The 23,666-nt window shown below is 46.2% G+C and overlaps 2 protein-coding genes across 2 annotated transcripts in view; one reads left to right on the forward strand and one right to left on the reverse strand.

Annotated features, from left to right (window-relative positions):
- The window catches only part of LOC142466753 (uncharacterized), a 308,465-nt gene that overhangs the window by 118,366 nt on the left and 166,433 nt on the right, over positions 1-23,666 (forward strand). The window lies entirely within an intron of this gene.
- LOC142466755 (uncharacterized) lies at positions 1,086-17,743 on the reverse strand. The gene is made up of 3 exons (XM_075572127.1): positions 17,656-17,743; positions 15,397-15,581; positions 1,086-4,254 (listed from the first exon to the last, which is right to left on the reverse strand). The coding sequence occupies exon 3, from the start codon at positions 4,145-4,147 to the stop codon at positions 2,885-2,887; it is 1,263 nt and encodes a 420-aa protein (XP_075428242.1). The 5' UTR covers positions 4,148-4,254; positions 15,397-15,581; positions 17,656-17,743; the 3' UTR covers positions 1,086-2,884.

Raw genomic sequence — 23,666 nt, forward strand, 5'->3', positions numbered from 1 at the left:
CAGGAACAACTCCATGTCCCCCAAATCTGTGATGGACCTTGTTCGTCCGGAGGTCTCACCTAAAGGGGGGGGGGGTACTGTAAGGAATCCACTCCTGGCTTTTACTATAGCCTTGCAGACATCTGCAGTTGCAAGCTTCCTCTGGCAATCAATGGCACATGTGCTGTCTCTCATTGCAGCTTCTGCTCTGTGCCCTATCATTGGAGGAATGCTCACACGCCCTCCTCCTGTGATTGGATCTCCGCCCTTTATACCCTGGGTGTTGGCACTGAAACAGTGCCGAGCATAATTCCTAACCTGGACGTTACAGTCTCTGCCACAAGCCGCTCTGGCTTGTATCCTGGTGTACTAACTTCTCTAGTTCTTATCTCCAGTTCCTAGTTCCATGCGGGGGCCCGTTCCTGAGTTCTCTGCTGAAGCGTTGTTTCCTGTGGCCGCCTGCTAGTTCCATGCGGGGGCCCGTTCCTGACTTCTCTGCTGAAGCGTTGTTTTCTGAGGCCACCTGCTAGTCCCATGCGGGGGCCCGTTCCTGACTTCTGTGCTGAAGCGTTGGTTTCCCGACGCTGCCCTGCGGTGTACTTCGGCCAGCCTGCTGTCTCCTCCTGCTGAGACCGGCGTCATGGGCCGAGGCCGCTCCTCACGAAGAGGCCACTCCCGCGCTCACGCTCCTAAGCTGAAGCGGGGAACTTCTGACTACCTGTTGCCGAACTCCTGCTTGAATAACGACGATGCTGCCTTCTCCAATCCTGACCCTGCTACGTACGACTACGAACTGCGCACTCCGGATCAGTCTGCGCGGACTAAGGTCGGTGATTATATAACCCCACCTCAGCCTCGCGGTCCGGTCCCGGTTTGTGGCGAGCACAATCGTAACACATACAGTATAGAGATTTCTGTTTGTTTTATAATTTTCTTCAAGAAGCTTACAAATTTACACACAAAAATTTTATATATATATATATATATATATATATATATATATATATATATATATATATATATATATAAAGCAGAAAATAGCCGTGTTAGTCCAGTTGCGATAATGCAGAATAAATGAGTTCTTCAGTACTCGGTGATACCTTTTTTATTGGACTAACAATTTATGTCATAGGACAAGCTTTCGAGAGTTCTCCTCTCTTCTTCAGGTCTAGCAATACTGATATACAAAGGAATCTATGGCTAAAACAGTGTGGAGAGAGGGAAAAAAAAAAAAAACAACAGATATTTACTGTAGATAAGGTAGGGTGTTAAGTGTTTGAAGCCAGGGGACAGTGTCAAAGAAAGGTGGGGAGGGGAAGGGATGCTGGGGGGGGGGGGAGAGAAAGTGTGGATAAGAGTGGAGGCAAGCAGGATAATTACAGACAATTTTGGTAGGGTGTGAGAAAACCCATGTCCACATTAAGTCCTTTGGTTTTGGTGTCAAAGAGTCTTATCATTCTGAGTTCAAATGTTTTCCGTTCTTGGGTGCTTTTAAACATTCCATTGAGGATTTTGATTTTTAGATCATTTATGGAATGATCTGGTTGTGAGAAGTCATGTCCCACAGGTGAGCAGTATCTTCCTTCTTCGTGATGGAGTATAGAGTGTCTGTGCATATTCATTCTTCCTTGTAATTTTTGGCTGGTTTCCCCAATGTAGCAACCTTGGTCACATTTGTTGCACTGAATCATATACACTAAATTCCTGGATGTGCAGCTGTATGATATTTTAACATTGAATGTTCTATGGTTGTGACTGGCTGTGGGATCCTGGCAAATAATAAAATACCCCAAGCACTTACCCTAAAACCCCCTACTCGAAAACCCTTAAATTAACCCATACCCAAAAAAGTAATAAAACTTACATTAGAAGCAGCTGGTGGCGGAGGATCCGTCTGCGGCCTAATGCCAACGGCAAATTGGCTGCGGCGAAACTATTCCGATTCACAGCTGAGTGAGGCTACAGACTGCTTCAGCATAATGGGAAACGCATATTTTATTAGAACCAACAGCATGGAAATATAAATTAAGAACATTTTTCTTTAAATAAAACTACAATAAGAATGATACAAATAACCTGCATTTAAAACGTTATAACTTTTTATCCTTTTAAAATGCTCGTATTATGCACCATAAACTAAAATCCATTTTCATTGTGATTTAGCGAAATATACGTTCCCTTTCTCTGTGATAGATTGTGGGTGCATATATTAGTCTCAATCGGGCGTGACGTCGGCTCTCTTGCATAATACACTCCCCAATGATTAATGTGGACGGGACACCTGAGTGAGTAGCGTGATGTCACTTCCTGTTTTGATTTCTATATCAGGATAATGCAACACGAGTGAAAGCACTCTTTGACAAAGTCCCTGTGCTGACGAAACGCGTCAGAGCGCTGAAGGGGGACTCCTTCTCCCCTTTTTTATCCATGTTTGCCGGGAACCAATGAAGGCTTTTATATTTTTTGCACAGTCCAGCCTTCTTGCCATTTTTTGTCCAAGCAGTGCCAGCTGATTACTTTCCTATGGAGAGGATATCCAAATACACGTGTGCACTTATACTGTATGGTTATCCTTATACTGTAGGTTATCTGTAGGTTATCCCTAAACATGCCTGGCGGTCTCTCCCCTGAGTGTGTCATCTTGTGTCTCCTCAGGCTGGATAAATCACTAAATCCTTTCCCACATTCCCAACATACATGTGGTCTCTCCCTTTGTGTGTCCTCATGTGTCCAGACTGGATAAGTCACTAAATTCCTTCCGCTATTCCCCAGACACATGCAGTCTCTCCCCTGTGTGTGTCATTCTGTATATGTTCAGGTGGGATAACAGAGTAAATCCCTACCCACATAAATGCGGTCTGTCCCTGTGTGTGTTCTCTTGTGTGTGTTCAGGATGGATAAGTTACTAAATCCCTTTCCACATCCCCCACATACATGCGTTCTCTCCCCTGTGTGTCATCATGTGTCTGTTCAGGTGGGATAACTGACTAAATCCCTTACCACATTTCCAACATACATGCGGTCTCTCCCCTGTGTGTGTCCTCTTGTGTGTGTTCAGGCTTGATGACGCATGAAATCCCTTCCCACATTCCCCACATACATGCGGTCTCTCCCCTGTGTGTGTCCTCTTGTGTGTGTTCAGGCTGGATAAGTGACAAAATCCCTTCCCACATTCCCCACATACATGTGGTCTCTCCCCTGTATGTGTCCTCTTGTGTATGTCCAGGCTGGATAAGTTATTAAATCCCTTTCCACATTCCCCACATACATGCGGTCTCTCCCCTGAGTGTGTCCTCCTGTGTGTGTTCAGGCTGGATAAGTGACAAAATCCCTTCCCACAATCCCCACATACATGCGGTCTCTCCGCTGTGTGTGTCCTCTTGTGTCTGTTCAGGTGGGATAACAGACTAAATTCCTTCCCACATTCCCCACATACATGCGGGCTCTCCCCTGTGTGTGCCCTTTTGTGTCTGTTCAGGTGGGATAACAGACTAAATCCCTTCCCACATTCCCCACATACATGCGGTTTCTCCCCTGTATGTGTTTTCATGTGTGTGTTCAGATTGGAAAAGTCACTAAATCTCTTCCCGCATTCCCCACATACATGCGGTCTCTCCCCTGTGTGTGTCCTCTTGTGTGTGTTCAGGCTTGATGACGCATGAAATCCCTTCCCACATTCCCCACATACATGCGGTCTCTCCCCTGTGTGTGTCCTCTCGTGTCTCCTCAGGCTGGATGACACATTAAATCTCTTCCCACATTCCCCACATACATGTGGTCTCTCCCCTGTGTGTGTTCTCTTGTGTGTGTTCAGATTGGATAAGTCACTAAATCCCTTCCCACATTCCCCACATACATGCGGTCTCTCCCCTGTGTGTGTCCTATTGTGTATTTTCAAGTGGATTAACTGACTAAATCCCTTCCCACATTCCCCACATACATGCGGTCTCTCCCCGGTCTGTGTTCTCTTCTGTGCGTTCTGGTCTGATAACCAAGTCAGACTCTTCCCACTTTCTCCAAGATCTTTTCCGGTGGCAGCTGCTAATATATATCTTTTGGAATGAGAAGCAGTTACATTGTTTATTAATTGCCATGACTGGTTGAAAGATGCATTTTCTGTCATATTTATTGGAATGTTGCAAGATTGTTCTGTCCTCATCTTTTCCATATTCTCATTTGGGTGTTTGAACTTCAGATGTTTGATGCGGTAATCCTGACTGCTAAAAACAAACTTGCAGTGTTGGCATGGGTGGATTATTGGTGCTTGTCTTTGCACTAGACGAGACAAAAAAGTCACTGTTACAAAAACTGTCTTACAAAAAGCCATGAAGGAGAGGTAAATTGGCATATCACAAAAAGTTCAGGATGAAAGTAAACTGTAGATGTTCATTGTAAAAATGAAGCGTTTAGCACAACATGTGCAGCATTAGGTCAGGGAGACTAGGTGTAGTGGATCATACATTTAAAGTGGATCTTAATATTTAAAGATTTCAAAGGAAATCTCACTAGCTGCAAAACACCAATTAAAGTGGCAGAAATCTTTACAAATCCTTTGATAGATATTGAGTCGATAGTTTCAGTTGTGAAGGTATAATTAAAAAATGTTTGTACAATGAATAGAATACGTGTCATTAGAAGCTCACGTATCAGTCACCCGGTGTTCCCATTACCGCACCATGTACCAGGTCTCTAATAGTTATAGGATGACCCAATTTTCTGCTAAATCTCCATTGTTAAATCAGGAACCAAATGCACAATTATTGTATTTTAACATATATACAGTACATATACAATGGTGGTGGGGACAATGGGTTTGCACTTGTGTTACTGATTCTCCCCATACAAACATTGCATTTTATTAAACACAATGATTATATATTGTGATGCCCACACCACGTTGCAGTCTCGTTTGTCCCAGGTTAAGGCCGGAAACACTATTTTCTAAGCAGTGGATAATTTACAGGGATTAAATCAAACAACGGGCCCACCTGCCCTTTAAGAAATCCAGATAATAAAATCCTATCCCTTTCAGGGATCTAACTACACATTCAGCTCCAACCCTTACTAACCCGGATGGATAGCTAAGCTCATTCCACCCCAAACAGATATTATTATTGCTGAGCATATAAAGTCTCTGTATGCAGCAAATAAGGGTTTGGCTTATCTGTAAGTCCAGGTGTTGGCGCAAACGCCACTGCTTCAGCACAGTCTATTGTCCTTCCTTATCCTCTCTGGGATTCTGCCCCATGGAAGCTCAGAGAAACTCCTGTAGATCCTCTGTAACCAGGCGTCACTGCTTCAGCACAGCTCTCTCAGCAGTGTCTTTCACTCTCTACCAGCTTCTTTAACCAGCTTCCGTTAGCTGGGGAGCTCCTCTATCTCCCCCCTTCTCTGGGGAAAAACAGTCTCACTGTGCCTTGCAGCTTCCAGCCTTTGAAAGCACTTCCTGACTATTCAGAGCAGGCTGATTAGCTTCATTAGTTAGCACCTGAATAGCCATTCCAAGGAGGATTAACTCTCTGTGCTGTAAAAGTCCTATAGCTGCCCTATTCAGGCCCTAGAGGACAGTGATGGCACCACAATATATAATATATATACTGTATATACAGACACACACACACACACACTGGAGGTGGGGACAATGCAAACACGAAAACGATGCAAAATCATGGAATGTGATTCCAAAAAAAGGAATGTGATTCCCTCTTTTTGTTTTGATATCCCAGTGCAATGAATCGGGGAACACCTCTTTCAAAGAGGGTTCCCCCCTTACCTTCCACTGCCTTACATCCAGCGGTCATTGCTTCTGAGGTACGCCGAGAACGTCACCCTCCCTCTTCTCCTGCCTCCGCTCCTGTTACGGCACGCGCACACACGCAGGGGGCTTTCTGGACTCAGAGTGAGGCTCCACCTCCTGCTCAAGCTGCGCGCTCCCTCCCCGCGCAGTGCACACGCGTGATGCGCGTGCGCCACTCACAAGCCGCTCGGCAAGCAGATCAGCTGTTCTCCCTGTCTCCTGCATGTGACAATCAATCTCTGCCTCCGCAGAGGTCGTGCCTCCGTTATGCCCCGCAGCCCTATTTGTCCAGCCTTGCTATTTAATTCCAGCTTTCACCCCCACACTTTGCTGAGCATAGTTCTATGTTTACCTTGCATTGCCACATCTCTGCCTTGCGCTTTTTTTTTTATAACTTCCGTTTTTATTGGGTTTTACAATTTATACAGTGTGTCACAAACCATTGTCAAGTACCAAAAAAAAAACTGACCACCCCCATTTTACTCTTGAGAACATACAAACATGAGACAACATTGGCAAACTACACCGTAGTACAGAACGAGACAGACGGAACCCACAGGACAAAGGAAAAACATTGGGGAGAGAGGGGAGGGTTGGCCTTGTCGCCAGCGTTGGTTACTTTTAAGGCCTCAAATTCCGACTGATCGATTCTGGATCCACAGCCAGCCGCCGTCATCTTTCGTTACGTGGCCTAACTGTCTCGTTGCTATGTGATCGTGAATCCTGCTTTGTTAATGGAGAACATATTTATTACTATTAATGCAATATTGTGGCAGCATCTACCGCCAGGATATCTGTCTGGGCTGACCAAGGCGCCCAGACTTTTAGGAAATTTGAGCCAGTGTCGTTGACCAAACTTGTCAACTGTTCCATCCGACAGACATGCCAAATTCTGTTCCTGATTTTGGGGATTACTGGTAGATCAGATTGCTGCCACATCGCTGCGATCTCGCATCTCGTGGCAGTTGCAAAATGCGCAACCAATTTGTGTGACGCATTTGACACTCCCTGGATCCGCCTGCCCACAAGGAACAAACACGGGTCCAGAGGAATCTCCAAATTGAGTATCCTTTGTAACCATTCTCTAATATGTTCCCAAATCGGGACCACTCTCGGGCAAGACCACAGCATGTGTCTTAAGTCAGCTATCTCCCCGCACTGTTTTGGGCAGAGCGGGGAGTATCCTCTGAAAAATTTGAAAGTTTTAGTGGGGTATGATACCAGCGCTCCTTTAACGTTGTGCATATTGAGCTTTTGGCAGCAACTTGCAGGATTCGGTCCCAGTCTTCATCCTCTAGAGTCTCCCCTAGGTCAGTCTCCCACTGTCTAATATAGTTAAGTCGTAATTCATCGGGCATCTCAGGACTGTACATCCTAGATGTTAGTCCCCTTGTGTCCGTTCCTCTGGAACACAGCTGCTCAAAATTTGTCCTTGCCGGCCTCATTGGCAATTTGTAGTAAAAGGCTCTGATCTGGAGGAATCTAAAGAATTCAGTGTTTGGTAACTTTTTTCTGATTTAATCTGCTCAAATGTTTTAATGAGTTTTCTCCCCTTCAGATCCTTTAGTCATTTGTATCCCGACTGTGTCCAGATCAAAAAGTTATTACTAAACATCCCTGGAGCGAAATCCAGGTTCCCTATCAGAGGGGTCATCAGGGAGTGTTTAGTGGTTAGGTTACATCGAAATTTGGAGGTCTCCCACATCGCCAGAGAGTTTGCTATGGCCTGCAATGGCACTTCTACTGTGTTCATACACTTTTTGGGTAGCCAGATTATATTGTGCAAGTCACCCGGTGCACAGCACTCTTTCTCCAGTGCCACCCATCATATGCAGGTCCGGGTCTGTGTGCCACTGGACAATTTGGCATAATTGAGCCGCTTTGTAATACGCCAACAAGCAAGGTACCGCCAGTCCCCCTTTTGTTGTTGGCCTCTTTAGGATGCCTTTCGCAATTCGTGGGCTTTTTTTGTTCTGGATAAATTGCATGATTCGCGACTGGAGCGAGAGGATGTCAGCTTGAACTATGGGTATTGGTAGGGTCTGAAACAAATAGAGCACCCTTGGGAGGAGATTCATTTTTACACTATGAATCCTCCCAAACCAGGAGATGCCGTACCCCGCCCATACCCTGAGATCCTCTCCCAGTGTCTTAAACAATTTAGGGTAATTAGCTTTGTATAAGGATTTATATTCTTTTGTAATATATACCCCTAAATATTTGATAGCGGAGGCTTGCCATTTGAAATTAAAGTTTAGATCTATCATTTTTCCACCGGTTTCGGTAGGTTTATATACCGATTTGGTCTGATTCATTTTAAATCCCGAAATTTGGTTAAATTTCCCCAGAATCTCGAAGACATTGGGCAGAGAGGTAAGTGGTTTTGATAATGTCAAGATCACATCATCCGTGTACAGCGCCACCTTGTGTGACTGTTCTTTTACTGAAATTCCTGAAATATCTGGGTTCAATCTAATGTGTGCCGCCAGGTGTTCTATACAAAGGGCGAATAATAGCGGCAACAAGGGGCAACCCTGTCTCGTCCCACTACGGATGTGGAACTGCTCTGAAGGGAAGCCCTGATGTCTTACCCTTGTCGTAGGGACCTTGTATAGCGCTAATATAGCCCCTAACAGGTGTCCTTCAAAGCCAAACTCTCCCAGTGTTTCTCTTAAGTAGGGCCAATCTATTCTATCGAAGGCTTTCTCTGCGTCCAGACTTAGTACCATTGACGGGATGTTTTGTTTCTTGGACAGATCGATCAAATCTATTACCCATCTAGTATTTTCTGCCGCCTGCCTGCCCCCGATAAACCCTACCTGATCTGGATGGATTAACCTGGGAAGAACGAGACCCACCCTGTTTGCTAGTACAGTAGTTTAGAGAAGATTTTGATGTCTGAATTAATCAGGGAAATGGGCCGGTAGCTCTTACAGTCTGTTGGGTCCTTTCCAGGTTTATGGATCAGTGAGATTGACGCTTGTAGCATTTGTGCTGGGAAGGAGGCCCCTGCGAGTATCGCATTAAACAATTTCAATAAATGAGGAGCAAGAATTTTAAGATATTTTTTATAATATAGATTTGAAAAGCCATCCGGGCCTGGCGCTTTGGCTGGCTTAAGTGACTTTATTACCTCAGCTAGCTCCTCCATTGTGAAATTCTCCTGCAGCGCTACCCTTTCCTCTCTGCTCAATTTGGGTAAGTGCGCCTCTTTTAGAAATTTCTTCAAGCTCTCTCCTGTCTTTTCAGTGTGGCTGACCCATCGTAGAGAGTTTCGTAGTACCGTTTAAATTCCTCTACGATTTGTCTAGGATTGGAGGTGAGGTCCCCCCGTGTTCGAATTGACGAGATGCAATAATTTGGAAGCTTATTTCGTAGCTTATTGGCAAGTAATGTATCTGGCTTGTTGGCCTTTTCGTAAAACTTACGTCTAGACCAAGCCAATTTCTTTTCGGCCTGGGAGGATAGCAACAGATTAAGCTTAATTTTGGTGTCAGATAGCTCCTTCAGGGTGTCCCCCTGCTTGTTTTCTTTGTGAAGAGCAGAGAGGTGTGCCTACCTCTCCTGCAGCTCCTTTATCTTACTCTCTTTTCCCCTCTTCCTTCTAGCGGCCAAATTCATTAAAATCCCCCTAAGGGTAGCCTTATGGGCCTCCCAAAGTGTGGAGTGTGATGTCACACTACCTTCGTTTACATTAAAGTACTCCTTGATCTTTTCCCCGATTTCCTCCTCCGTTGCCGGGATTTTCAGCAGGAGCTCGTTGAGCTTCCAATTCGCTCCAGGTCTGTCTAGCGAGCCTAGAGTGCACCACAGCTCAATAGTTGCGTGGTCTGACCAAGAAATGTCATGTATCCCTGTATGGGAGACCACCGGGACCACTCTATTCGATACCATTAAATAATCTATCCTACTGTATCTGTTGTGGGGGGTGGGAGAAGAAGGTGTATTCCCGTATCCCTGGGTGCTGTTCCCTCCAAATGTCCAACAACTGGCAGTCTCGTAGGCCCTGGGATATTGTTAGTATTTCCTGTCTGTGGGTTTGGTTAGTCCCTGTGCATCTGCCTAAGTCTGGGTCGAGAGCTCGATTTTAGGTCTCCTGCTAGGAAAGTACTACCCCTCGCAACCTTATGTAGTTTATTAAAGAAGAGAGTGAAGAACTCTGGTGCTTGCTCGCACAGAGCGTATATCAAAGCTAACGTGAGAGGTTGTCCCTGTAGAGTTCCTGTCAATATGATGTATCTACCTTCCCTGTCTATGTATGTTTTGTCTACTTGTAACGACAGTCTAACTCCCCTCTTTTTTACTGGAGCCGAGGCCAAATAGAACGACCTAAAGTTCTTATCCAAGTACTTTGGGCGACTAGTTACTGAAAAGTGTGTTTCTTGAAGGAAAATAATATCGGCATTCTTACGGCTATAATCCCTGAATGCAATCTTTCTTTTAATTGGGCTATTGAACCCCTTTATATTATGTGAGATTATAATTATTTCTCTACTCATCTGTGATGGTTGCACTATCTGCTCCGATGTTGAGCTGTGTCTCTGAGATGTCGGTCCTCCACCTTCGAGGATTCCCTTCCTTCATCTTCGCTCGGCTGCCACCTTCGGCCTGGGTAGGGGGGTGGTATGGGGAGATACTAAAGGGGAACTGGGTGGGAACACAAAGACAACCACACAAATAACACAAAAATAGTGTCCTCGGAACCTCGGAACAACCACCCCGGTTCCAAGTCCATCGCCTTTGGGTGCTACATGGCAAAGGTGGACCTCGATCTCTTGCCTCCCTTACCACCTTTCCCCTCTTTCGTGACCCAAAGGACTTCGTCCGAGCCCTGGGTAGGTACCTCTTCAGTCTCCAGCTTTAGGCCCATGCGGACTTCAGAGCAGGATCCTCCGTCTCAACTCCTGTCCCGCTCTTGAAACCTCTTCTATTTAAAACCTCACAAACGAAATCTATAACTACCCCTACTGCCGCTTCACTTAACCTTTAAACACTAACTTAACTCAACTGTTGAGATTATCACCTCATAATAAACTCTTATCCTAGACTCCTGCTAACTTCTTTCACCTTCCATTTATCTTGTCTGGCTATGTAACTATACTATGTCATTTTTCTTAGTCTGATGTAGCCCTTGGTTCCCTACCGGCCTTATGTTGGCCGTCACGACCAGCTGTCTAACCTTTGTTCATCTTGCGTGCGAGCTTTACCTATGTCCGTCGGTTTACCTAGTCCGGATAATCTGCTCCTTCCAGTCTACCATCAATGTCTCTGTAATCCCTTTTCCTTGAGGCCCTACTACCTGCCTTTCTCTTCTCCGCTAATCTCTCGCCTGTCCCCTCAACTCACCCCCTTTCTCTTCCTTCACTGTCTCCTCTGCCACGATCGTGCTCACCACAAACTGGTACCGGACCGCGGGGCTGAGGTGGGGATGTATAAGCACCGACCTTAGGCCACGGAGTCAGGTCCGGAGTGCGGATTCCATGGTCAGACATGGCCAGGTCAGGATTGGAGAAAGCAGGGTTAACGTTATCCAGGCAGGGGTCAAGGCAGGTGGCAAAGGTGCGGTGGTCGAGGAAACAAGCCGAGGTCATTAATAGGCAATCTTGGGTGAAGCACTTCAGCTGAGACGCTTCAGCGAAGGTGCTGCAGCGCATCAGGGAAAAGGCCAGGATTCACAGGAACAAGAAGCTTTGACATCCCCCCCTTCCACCTCATACATCTCGTTGTTCCTTCTGCTCTACTTACCATCGCCCCACTTTCTTGCTTACCTCCTATATTTCCTCGCTTACAACTTAATCCTGACCATCCTCTCGCTTAACTCCCTTCCACTATTTCACCCCTACCTGTCTTCCTCACTTCCCCCATCCGTTCTGTCTACTTGCTTATTGCCCCCTAACTTATCTCCCTTTGCTCGCTCCTACTCCTGTAACCTTCGCTTTCCCTCTTCACTTACACCTTCCCCCTTCCTTCCCATGTTTCTCGCCTCTCATCCTCCTTCTTTGCCACCTCTCATCCCTCCTCCTCCCTCAGATCTTTACATGTTTTTGCTGCTTTCGCTTCCCCCCTCTGTCTTACTTAGCCGCTTACTCCACTCTCTACCGCCTACCCTTGCCGCCTTTCTTCCTCTCTTCCCTCATCCCTCTGTTCTTCTCCTGGCCTTTACTCCCCCCTTCCTCATCGTAGGCTCCCCTCCCGCTCACTTCTCCACTACCCTCTTTTCTTTTACTCTCCCTCTTAGTGTCCCCTGGTTTCCGCTTCATCTGTTCTGTTGCTCTTTGTAGGCGGCTTCTTCGTGGTCTGTTCCGACCCGGCGGGAGTTCCACGGCCATCTTCTCCTTTCCGTCGCTTCGGGTTGTGAACTTCCTCTGGGCTTTGGCACTCTTTTCTGACGTCACGTTGATGGTATCCTGCCACTTCCGCCCCCTCCGAGATGGCCGCTGTTGGTCCTCCTCCTCTGAGTGATGCACACCCAATCTCCGCCATTTTGGATTCTGCTTCGCGCCATACCAGAGTTAGGCGTGCTCCCTGTTCCCGCTCGACCTCGTCTTCCAGGTTCTGCGTGCCACCTTGGTTCCATGGCCTCCTCGCAGCCTCTGCCATCTTTCTTCGGTTGCCATATCTGGAACACGAGGTAAGGGAACCGTCTCTAGCTAGGTTATTGGGGGTGTAACTCGATCAAATTGTAATCAGTATCTGCATCCTCTGCTTCTAGGACGCCCCTTAAACAACAACTTGACTCCAACTTTAGATAACATTTGGGGAACCTTTTAACAGTAAAACTGGCCCAACTTGTATCTTTGTCAACATGTAGTATTGCCAGCTTAACTGTCTTCAGCCCTTATTGACCCGTGCTTTGGGGGAGCTTCCGACGGTCGACCAGGTAGGCTCTGGGGCTTCTGCTTCCCCTGCAGTTCCACTGGGGGCTTCTTTGAGGCCTAGCTTGTGCAGGAATGCAGTCTCTTCTTCTGGGTCCCTCATAGTAACCAGTCTCCCGTTTCGGATCACCATCAGCCCAAACGGGAAGGTCCATCGGTACCGGATAGCTTTGTCCCCGAGTACTTTTGTTATTGGCATTAGAATTCTTCTCAGGAGGGTGGCCGGGGACAGATCTTGAAAAATTCTGTTACTGGCATCGACCTCGTTTTCTGGAGCACCGCTTCTCTGGTGCTATAGTGCAGCCGCACTATGATATCTCTGGGTTGCTCAGTTTGAAACGGCCTTGCTCTTAATACCCTGTGGCATCTGTCCATTTCTAACTTTTCTTTAGGATTTTCTGGGAAAAGACTCTCTAGCCACCGGGACACAAAGTCTTCACAGTCTCCCACAGTCTCTCTCCTCTGATCCTAATATTGTTTCTCCGGCCCCGGTTCTCTGCATCCTCTTGTCTTTCCCTCAATTCATTAATTTGGTGTTGAAGGTCTGTAGTTTTCTTTTCATTCTTCTTGGCTGTTTAAGTTGTTAGGTCCAGCTGTAACTCAAGATCCCCTGTCCTCTCCCCCAAGTTGCCAACCTCCTTTCTCAATTCTTTAATTTCGGCCTGTAGGAGTGTTTTCAGGTCTTTATAAAGGCGGTTAAAGTCACACTGCCGCACCGGTAGCAGCTCCTGGTTATCACTCTCCTCCTCCTCCTCTACCTCATGCTCCGTTTCTGAGCACGGGTTTGAAACCGGCGCCATTGTGGGGTTTGTTTTGCTCCTTCTGGTCCCACTGAAGTAGTCTGGTAACCCCTTCTTCCTCTGAGTTTTGACATCCCAGTGCCTTACTTGCCGTGCTAGTGATAACCGCGGACAATATTGATGACATTTATAGGTTTTATCTTTCGTTATCTTTGAGCAGTGCACTGAGCTTTCAGGTTTTACAACCATGCTCCATGCCATCGCGCATGCGCCTCCTGCCTTGTGCTTTAACCTCTCGTTGCCTTCTCTCCTGTGTACCGACTCGGCTTGACCTTAGGACCCTTCTCTGGAATTCGACCTCGGCTACCTCCTGACCATCCGCTGCTCTCCAAACCTCAACCTCGGCTCTCGGACACTGACCATTCTCCTGGCTCCAACCCTTGACCTCGGCTTTCAGACACTGACCATTCTCCAGGCTCCAACCCTGGACCATGACACTCGGGCTCATACCTCTCTTCTGGATCTGCCCCACGGCCCGGCAAGTATTCTACTAACCCACCTTCTCCAATCCCGACCCGGCATTAAAGACTATCCGTCTACCGGGCCTGGCCCGTTGCCGTGGGTGCGTGGTGTCATATCTTCCCACCAAAATACCGGGGTCCAGCCTTGTTTGTGGTGAGCGCAGGACCCAAAAAAGGCCATTCATCACATGGTACATCCACCAACTCCCTTCATTACCTTAGCGGTTAGCCTATGAGTGAAGTTATTAATGTATTTTAATATTGATGATGTATTTATTCATTACTGGGTTACCATTTATCGCTACTAGAAACCGATGACTAGTTGACCGTGGACTACTGAGGGGTTAATATGTACTGTAATGTATTTTAACAACTATTATATCATCTATTCCATGTTGGTTTAGCTCAACTTGCCTATGTATATAATGATAGAAGTGAGAAAACTGGTGCTTCAAGGGTTAACTGTATCTTTGAGGCGCCGGTATATTTTTTGTATTTGTTGGCAGCCTTCCTATTATTTTTTAGGCACTGCGGTTATTACCTGTAGAGTTTATAGTACACTACTTTTCATTTAAGCAGTAGCGCTGTAGCACATACACCTTTTGCGCACATTATATACATAGGAAAAACAGGAACTTGATGAATGGCAGTTATTACTTGAAAATGTGGTATTATGCCTACTTTGTATCGGATCTGATGCTTTTAACAGGTCCGATAAAAAGTGCTTTATTATTGGGCTGCAACGCTGATTCATCTCATCTGAGCAGACCAGGAAAAAAACACACCCTGTAGGTTTGCAAGCTGATTGGAAAGGGGAGGTTTAAAAAGCCGGCAGCAAACTTCCCACACTCTCTCATTTTGCTATCAACCTGTGAGGGAACAGGCTGCAGGGAGCCTGTCAGGGGGATAGCATGAACTGCCTTTTGGATACCAGCGATTAGGTACCGTCCGGTTGTTTTGCAGATGTATGCTATTTAAGTTAAATACTGTTTTGTTACCGAATTGCTGCAACCCCTGATACAGGGAATAAAGAACTTTTGATACAAGAAAGTGGTGTGTGAGCTCCTTCCTGACCACATCTACAAGGCCGCTCTGTTACATGTGTTAGAAGTGGGATAGCGCCCCCTGTGGTCAGTTGAGAGAATACACCTGCAGTTTCCAAAATGGAGATGGAAAAACTGATAAAGTATCTGACTGAAAACCAGACTGTACAACAACAGCAATTCCAGGTACTTCTGCAACAACAGGCTGCACAACAGCAGCGAGAAAGTGAGAATCTACAAGGCCGCTCCGTTACAGAGGTAATACAGCATTTTTGGTTACCGCAGCTTGATGTATCTGGCCCTTTGACTCAAGCCAGGTTTAGTGATATTAAGTTCTAGTTGACCCGTAATGGTGTATGCAGATCTATCACTATTTGTAATTTAACATCAGTAATAAGACAATAGAGATGTAAAAACCACATAATACACATTCCTGATTACCTTGTGCTGGCGCGTTACTTTTCCACAGTGTACCCCCTTGAGACCAAGCTCTTTCCCATATTCATCTCCAGACCAGGAGCTCTGTGTATGGGGGGAGGTCTGTGCAGGTTCTGTAGTAGATTTCCCTGTGGTACTGGAACGCCACAAGGTTCTGTTCTTCCTCGTTTCTCTCACAATTTACAAACCTAAAATTGGGACAGTTAGTGAGGTCTCAAAGTAATGTCTATTTTATAAAGGAAGAGCTGAAAAAATATACAAGTTGTTAATAATGTGACTTGTCTTTTCTTTCTTCTCTACAGTTTTTGAGGCGAACAGAAGTTAATGGAGAGCAATGTATATACGATGGCTCACTTGTATGTACCCACATTTTGATTGAAATTGGAGTCACAGGTCACACCAGTGACTACTTTCTTATTACTTAAAAAATAAATAAAAACACAGTTGTAATTAAAAAGTCCCTGACACGATGACACAAGTGACACAAATGTGAGTTTTCTTCCAGTGGAACTAAACAGAAAGTGGGGTTGATGTAACAAGGTGTTGTAGCAGGAATGTGTTTCATTAGCAACCTGAGCTTATAACATGCCCTGGACTGATTTGGAAACTGGACTATAGGAAAAGCCTTGAGCCACAGTCTAATGAGGTAACAATGGAGTGGAAGGAAGGGGGATACAGAACACAAACAGCAATAGAAACACACTAAGAGAAACCATGTGAGTCTGGTAACTCTTCTCTTGAGGAGATATAGGGGAAATAATTTGACAAACTGTTTGGGGACAAATAAAATGAATATTTCTGTTTCTTCAGTAGTCTCAGGAGGTTTTGCAAGGATTTGGAAAGACAGTAAGGCCGCGCTTAGTGCTGGCGACGTGACCGATGACGTCGCCATCCGCGAAAGTTGTAATTAGTTTTTTTGCGACTGTCGGCAGTGACGTCACTAAAGGGGACGGGCCGCGCAATTTGATTGGTTTATAGACAGTCATGTGGCGACTGTCTCTAAAAAAAATCAAATAGACCAAGCTACCAATTTTCCAGACGCAACGTCGCTCGGTCGCCGTCGCGCTTACTATAAGCGCTGGGGACGGAGTCAATTGTATTTGTTTTCGAGCGACATTGCGTCGCCGTTGTGGGCACTATAAGCGCAGCCTAAGTGATGGTAATTGTCACAGAGTAATAGTCTGGAGAATATAGATGTGGCATTAACTGCCCAGTAAACTAGGTAAAGTAGTGTAGGTGACAGCAACCAAAGTTATCCATAATGTCAATAGCTGCCTCTGGTTAAATAAGGCTTTCAAAAGTGTGGCCCTGCATTCCTAAAACGGGGAAAGACTTGTGTGGGGTGAGAGGAAAAGGAGCGCATATGGCATATTTAATAGGTTAAATGTAGCGAATTGTCAAGTTAAAAAACCTGTTTAGCAAACTAAAAAACATAACACTTCCATAGAAAACAATGTAATTATAATGCCCTCATTAGTCAAACCCATAAATGTTCCTGGAGAAATACAGAACAGGATTTCGTTCACAATACACAAATAAATAAACCAGTTATTTTAACCCTTTGAGTGACGGAGGGGTCACGTGATCGCTCCCTCACTGATGACAGAACGGACGGGGAGACCCCCTCCCTTCTATCCCACGTAGTGATAGATCCGTCCTGCCCTGCACAGGAGCACAGAATGTCATCTTCCCTAGGAAAACCAGCAGGATTACTATGACGTAGCTATTACATCATGGGGCCAGACGCGGTGACATAGCAGCTACATCAAAAGGGCACCCAAAGGGTTAAATGGTGATTTCATCCTTTTCCAGAAAGTAATTTACTCCAAGTGATTTCATGTTTTCCCGCCGCTAGGTTGGATTTAAAGCAGCAGTTCAAGCTGCCTCTAAAAAAATAAAAAATGTATCCCTTCAAAGCAAACACTGACACGCCGCGGGGGGCGTTCCTAAAGGCGTCCGGAGCTGGTTCGCCCACTCACGTGACCCACGTGTCGCGCAAAGCGACAACTGATTTCTTGCACAACGCGCACCTCCTCCTGCCTCCGCCCGCACGGTCCATGGGCGCGATCACTGCCTTAAGGCAGTCTGATCGCGCCCCGTGCGGACGCCTCCGCGTGGTCTCCCACACCATGGACTTACAGTAGCCTTAGTGTCACTATTGCAGTAAGGTGTATGGTCTGAGGAGAGGACGTGTCTGTCCTGAAACGCCACGTGTTTGCATATACCTGTTCTGATGCTTTGAATACAAAGTAAGTTACTTACAGAAAAGGCTCCTGTGTGCTTCCTGCACCACTTTATTTCTTCTTCTCTTTCCCGGAAGTGGAGACACTGACTACATCCAGGTCACAGCTCTGTGCCTACTGCGCATGCTCACACTAAGGGGATCATGGGAGTTGTAGTTTTTAGACTGTGTAGATTAGAAACAAGACTGTAACATTTCCCAGGCACTGTGCTAGGGAAAGATAGTTTCTTCTGCATGTAGATGTGTATACTCCTCTTGGTCCTTTATTAGGATGACCATATCTTTCAAATGAAAAACCGGGACATATTTAAAAAAAAAAAAAAATATCACGTGACGCAATGACAACAAGACACTGACGTCAGGCGGTGACATGTTGCCATGACAATGTGGCACATGATGCCTTAATGTGTCCCGTTGTCATGTCAACTTGATGCCGGGTGACGTCACGGAGCGGCTCGTTGTTATGGCAATGTGCATTAGGTGACGTCGCGCAGCCATGTTGATGGAATTTAGAGGGGAGCATACAGGCAAAGGCAAGATAAATATATAATAAATAGATCTAAAAAACTGTATCTTCGGATTAGCCTTCAATAGAAGGTGGCAACCCTGGCTGCAGTGTGTGTGTACACAGAGGTGGGCCCTGCAGTGTGTGTTTATGTATGTGTACAGAGGTAGGGGCTGTAGTGTGTGTTTGTGTGTATAGAGGTGGGGGCTGCAGTGTGTGTTTGTGTGTATAGAGGTGGGGGCTGCAGTGTGTGTATATAGAGGTGGGGGCTGCAGTGTGTTTGTGTGTACAGAGGTGGGGGCTGCAGTGTGTATGTGTATGTATAGAGGTGGGGGCTGTAGTGTGTGTATATAGGTGGGGGCTGCAGTGTGTGTTTGTGTGTATAGAGGTGGGGGATTTGCTTGGGCCCTTCAACTCTTACAGCCAGGGCATTATTGGCCAGGAATGCCCAGTTCGGAGGGGATGATTACTACTTCCAAACGTATTTATTTCCAATTCTTAACATAACACAAACTCTCTTCTCCCCCTCTTCCCTCCCGTTCTCGCTCTCTTTGCTCCCTCACCCCCGAGTTGTGTGCGTGTGTGTGTGTGTTTTCTAAAATAGTTGGGGGAAAAAAAATGAAAAGCACCATATATTTTTAAAAAAAATATTTTTATTATTTTCTGGACTGACCTGAGGTCTGTATGGATCAGTGGTGGTCTGTCAAAACGCGTCCTCATGGCAGGCACGACAATGTCCATTGTGAGTGCCCACGCTGCAGGGAAAAGGGTGCACAAATATGAATTTGAAATCAGCATTTAAATGCAATACATTTAAATTTTTAGACAGCAGCAGAAAAAACCCCACAAACCACCTTTTTTAAAGTTTAACTTCAACATAACAAATTATATTAAGTAAAGGGATTTCACTATCAGAACTAAAACAAACCACTTTGCAGCCTGGAATCGGAAATGTACTTTCTCTACTCTAATTAAAATTAAATAAATAATGAAAACATTAAAATAATTAAATGAAAATTAAATAAATAATTAATTGACATTAAAATTAAATAAAAAAATGTAGGCATTAATTAAAATTAAGATATTTTAAAAATGTGACATTCCTGACCTTGTGTGTATTACACTTTGCAAAATAGGGTCTTTTGCTCTCCTCGTGGCAGTCACTGTCACGTCAGTGACATCACTGCCATGCAGGGCCCCAGACAGCTTTCCCGGGGCCCAGGAACAACGTTTCCACTGGGGCCCACAACCTACGTTTCGGCGGCCTTGCGAGAACCCCCCCTTCTCACACACCTCCTCACTCTCACCCCACCCTCCCCCTTTCTTTCCCCCCTCTCACCCCCACCCCCATGTATTTTTCTCCCCTCCCTACACTCAACCTCTCCCCAATATACGTGCACACAGCGACACACACACACACCTACCCACTGACACTGACCTACCCAGTGATAAAGACACTGACCTACTATCTGACACTAGGTTTGCCAGGTGTCCGGTTTTCAACCAGACAGGCCGGTAATTCTGATGCCTGTCCGGTTCAAAATCGGATAGTGATACTGGACACATATGTGTCCGGCATTACCATGTTGCGGGCGGCCGTCGGCAAGCCAAGCGGCGGATGTGGTAGCCAGGCATGTGCGCTGGAGAGTACGTGTGCGGTGGCGGATGCGGCAAGCGCAGGCTGGTCTGCTGACCTGAGGTCGGTGGCCAGGCGCAGTCATCCTGCACTCCTGCTGCCTGTCGAGTGAAGGAGAGAACAGCGGGGGCGGAGCCAGAGACGTCTGCTGGAAATAAGGTAAGGATGGGGGCCACCCTGCCAGCCTGGGGAGATAAAAATGATGGGTGTGGAGGATAAGATGAGACATGGGGGCCAGCCTGGGGAGATGAAAATGATGGAGGGCGGGGGGGGGGGGGGGGAAGATGATGATGATAGGGGGCCAGGGTGAGATGATTATGGGGGGGAAATAAGATGATAATGATATGGGGGGGATGGGGGTCAGCCTGGGGAGATGAGATGATGATGGAGGGGCCAGGGTGAGATGATGATGGGGGGGTAAAGAAGATAATGATATGGGGGGGGCAGCCTGGGGAGATGAGATGATCGGGGCCATGATGAGATGATGATGGGGGGTATATGTTATATATGTATTGGGGAGGTGGGGGTATTTTTTAAATGTATTGGGGAGGTGGGGGAAATTTTTTAATGTATTGGTGAGGTGGGGGTATTTTTTTAATGTATTGGGGAGGTGGGGGTATTTTTTAAATGTATTCGGGGGAGAGTGGGGGTATTTTTTATATAAAAGGTTTGTGGTCGTTGGGAAGCGCAAACATATGTGGAAACAAAGATAAATATCTGATAGTGCAATATTGTCAAATGCAGGAGTAATTTTCTTCTTAGATTCTATGCAATGAATACTCACAAATGTGAGAGAATAAAGGTGCACGTAATGGTATCTTTAGGTGATGGTTCACAGACTGCAGTGTGATGGGAGATGGCATCAGCGTTGGTATGTCCACGAATACTCTTTAGTAAATATAAAGAGAACCGGACATAGTGCAGACTGTAATACTTTATATAAAGGTAAGTATATGGTATTATACACTCACATGGGTTAGGCAGAATACAGGCAGTTTGATCACACGATCGACACCGGCTAACAGGTAAGTGCAGTTTTGAGTATTTCCCTCCGTCCGACACATGCCTCACGGCTCCGTCTGAGGAATTCCGGATGTGGCGTCAGCGGGATCCAAGAGTTTTCGGTCGACCATAGCTGGTTTCTTCAGGAGTGTTGATAGTGGTATACTTAGATGTTTAAATACCCTAAGCTTACTAGGGATTGGTGTAGAGATTGTGACAGTGTAACAACCCTGATTGATGTAGTTCAAATGTGCTACAAGGTATATACCGACTGTCGTAAGATACATTTTCTCCACATAAACATATGTGGTGATCCAAAAATGTTATATAACACTTAATAAAACTTATTAAAACATTAATAAAAATCAGAAATTAAGAGAATTACATTATTTAATACATTAGTATAATTTTAAAAGGAGAAGGTTAATCCTAAATTATATAAATTAAAAACGTTTATGGCAAAGCATATAATAGGTGTAGACCAAACAGGAGGACATAATAAATTGGTTGCATTGTCTAACTAATATATTATAAAGACACAGATATATGATCTATAAAGGGAATAAGAAAAGAAGGATTAGGCAACAGATTAGGTGTTTTCACAAAAACGGCTTAATATCAAAATCTAGAATTAGACCTAAGGGGGATATTGTATTTAGTTCATATATCCAATATGAATCTCTTTAATTAGAGCAAGGTTCCTATTTCCCCCTCTCCAGTGTGGCATGATTTGCTCAATAGCTTTAAATGAAAGATATTGAGGGTCTGAATTATGACACTTCAGGAAGTGTTTTGACACACTGTGTGTGATAAATTGCTTTTTTATATTACCAATATGTTCCAGGATGCGGGTTCTTAAAAGGCGTATAGTTTTGCCCACATATTGCAAACCGCATGTACATTCGAGGAGATAAACTACAAAATTTGATCTACAATTTAAATGTTGTTTAATTTTATAAGATTTATTGGTAATGTTAGAATTGTAATAATCTCCTATCTTGGGGCTATATTGACATGCGGTACATATTTTGCAATTAAAAAAACCTTTTGGAAGATCTAACCAGGTAGAGGATGGTTTATCGGATTTATTCCGAAGAGCACTAGGAGCTAGTTTGTTTTTGATATTAGGTACCCGTTTGTATACCATCTGTACTTTATCTGGCAGATGATTTCCTAAGATGGGGTCATTTTTAAGTATATGCCAATGATGATTGTATTTTTTATATGTATTTGGGGGCGTGGGGGTCCAGTATTGTGTCCAGTATTTTTGGACAAGCCATCTGGCAACCCTACCCACTGACACAGACAGGGAGTCCCAGCATGGAGGGGGGAGGGGTGTACAGGGAGTCCCAACATTTGTACAGGGAGTCCCAGCATGGGGGGGGGGAGGGGTGTACAGGGAGTCCCAGCATGGGGGGGTGGGGGGTGTACAGGGAGTCCCAGCATGGGGGGGAGGGGGTGTATAGGGAGTCCCAGCTTGGGGGGGGGGGGGTGTACAGGGAGTCCCAGCATTTTTACAGGGAGTCCCCATCATGGGGGGGGAGGGGTGTACAGGGAGTCCCAGCATGGGGGGGGAGGGGTGTACAGGGAGTCCCAGCATGGAGGGGGGGAGGGGTGTACAGGGAGTCCCAGCATTGGGGGGGAGGGGTGTACAGGGAGTCCCCAGCATGGGGGGGGAGGGGTGTACAGGGAATTCCAGCATGGGGGGGGAGGGGTGTACAGGCAGTCCCAGCATGGGGGGGAGGGGTGTACAGGGAGTCCCAGCATGGGGGGGGAGGGGTGTACAGGGAGTCTCAGCATGGGGGGGGGGGTGTACAGGGAGTCCCAGCATGGGGGGGAGGGGTGTACAGCGAGTCTATAACAGGGGAGTAATCCCCTGTTCAAGTAATGTGCCTTTAATCTAGCAGTGTGGTGGTTAACTGCTGATAGTCAATTAATAAACACCACCTGCCTGATTTAGATTGCTTACAAAAGCCTTTCTGTTGAGACAGGAAGTGACTCCTTAGCTCACTTGTGGGCTGAACTTTGGAGACAGAGCAGTGTTCTTGAGCCTCCCAGGAGAGACTGACCAGGAGAACACAGATCTCTGGAGCTGACCGGTCTTGAGCTCTGCACAGCATATCTGATTGCAAGACACCAAATAAGACTTCTAAACCTGGATGCTGACATTTTCTGTGCACGCACGGGTGCGGTTCCAGGAGAGCAGAGAAGCTTACTCTACAGCAGCTAACAGATAAGACTTTCATTCTTAAGAGACATCTTATATCTGCTTATTTCATGCTATATGTTTGGGGTTGGGAGAAATGCTTACTAAGGGAGATGTGAATTAATTGCATAGGATTTCACTAGAAATACTCCCAAGTGAATAGAAGCTTTGTTCCCCCCCCCCCCCCCCCTGTATTTGGATGATTTCCTGATGAAAAGGAAAAGGCACAATAAAGCCTTATTATAATTTCACCTTATAAAAGTCTCCGATTGTGTACCTCTGTGAACGTCCGTCTACAGAGTCCCAGCATGGGGGGGGGGTGTACAGGGAGTCCCAGCATGGGGGGGAGGGGTGTACAGGGAGTCCCCAGCACAAGGGGGGGGGGTAGGGGTGTACAGGGAGTCCCAGCACAAGGGGGGGGGGAGGAGTGTACAGGGAGTCCCAGCAGAAGGGTGGGGGGGGATGGGTGTACAGGGAGTCCCAGCATAAGGGGGGGAGGGGAGTACAAGGAGTCCCAGCACAAGGGTGGGAGGGGTGTACAGTTAGTCCCAGCACAAGGTTGGGGGATGTACAGGGAGTCCCAGCACAAGGGGGGGGAAGGGTGTACAGGGAGTCCCAGCATAAGGGGGGGTGGGGTCTACAGAGAGTCGCAGCACAGGGGGGGGGGGTGTACAGGGAGTCA

Source organism: Ascaphus truei, chromosome 15 (genome assembly GCF_040206685.1).
Source record: "Ascaphus truei isolate aAscTru1 chromosome 15, aAscTru1.hap1, whole genome shotgun sequence".
Classification (NCBI taxonomy): domain Eukaryota; kingdom Metazoa; phylum Chordata; class Amphibia; order Anura; family Ascaphidae; genus Ascaphus; species Ascaphus truei.

What these genes read in the sequence shown, in the direction of transcription:
- LOC142466755 (XM_075572127.1), bottom strand. Translation starts at nt 4,147, where the DNA reads ATGGAAAAGATGAGGACAGAACAATCTTGCAACATTCCAATAAATATG.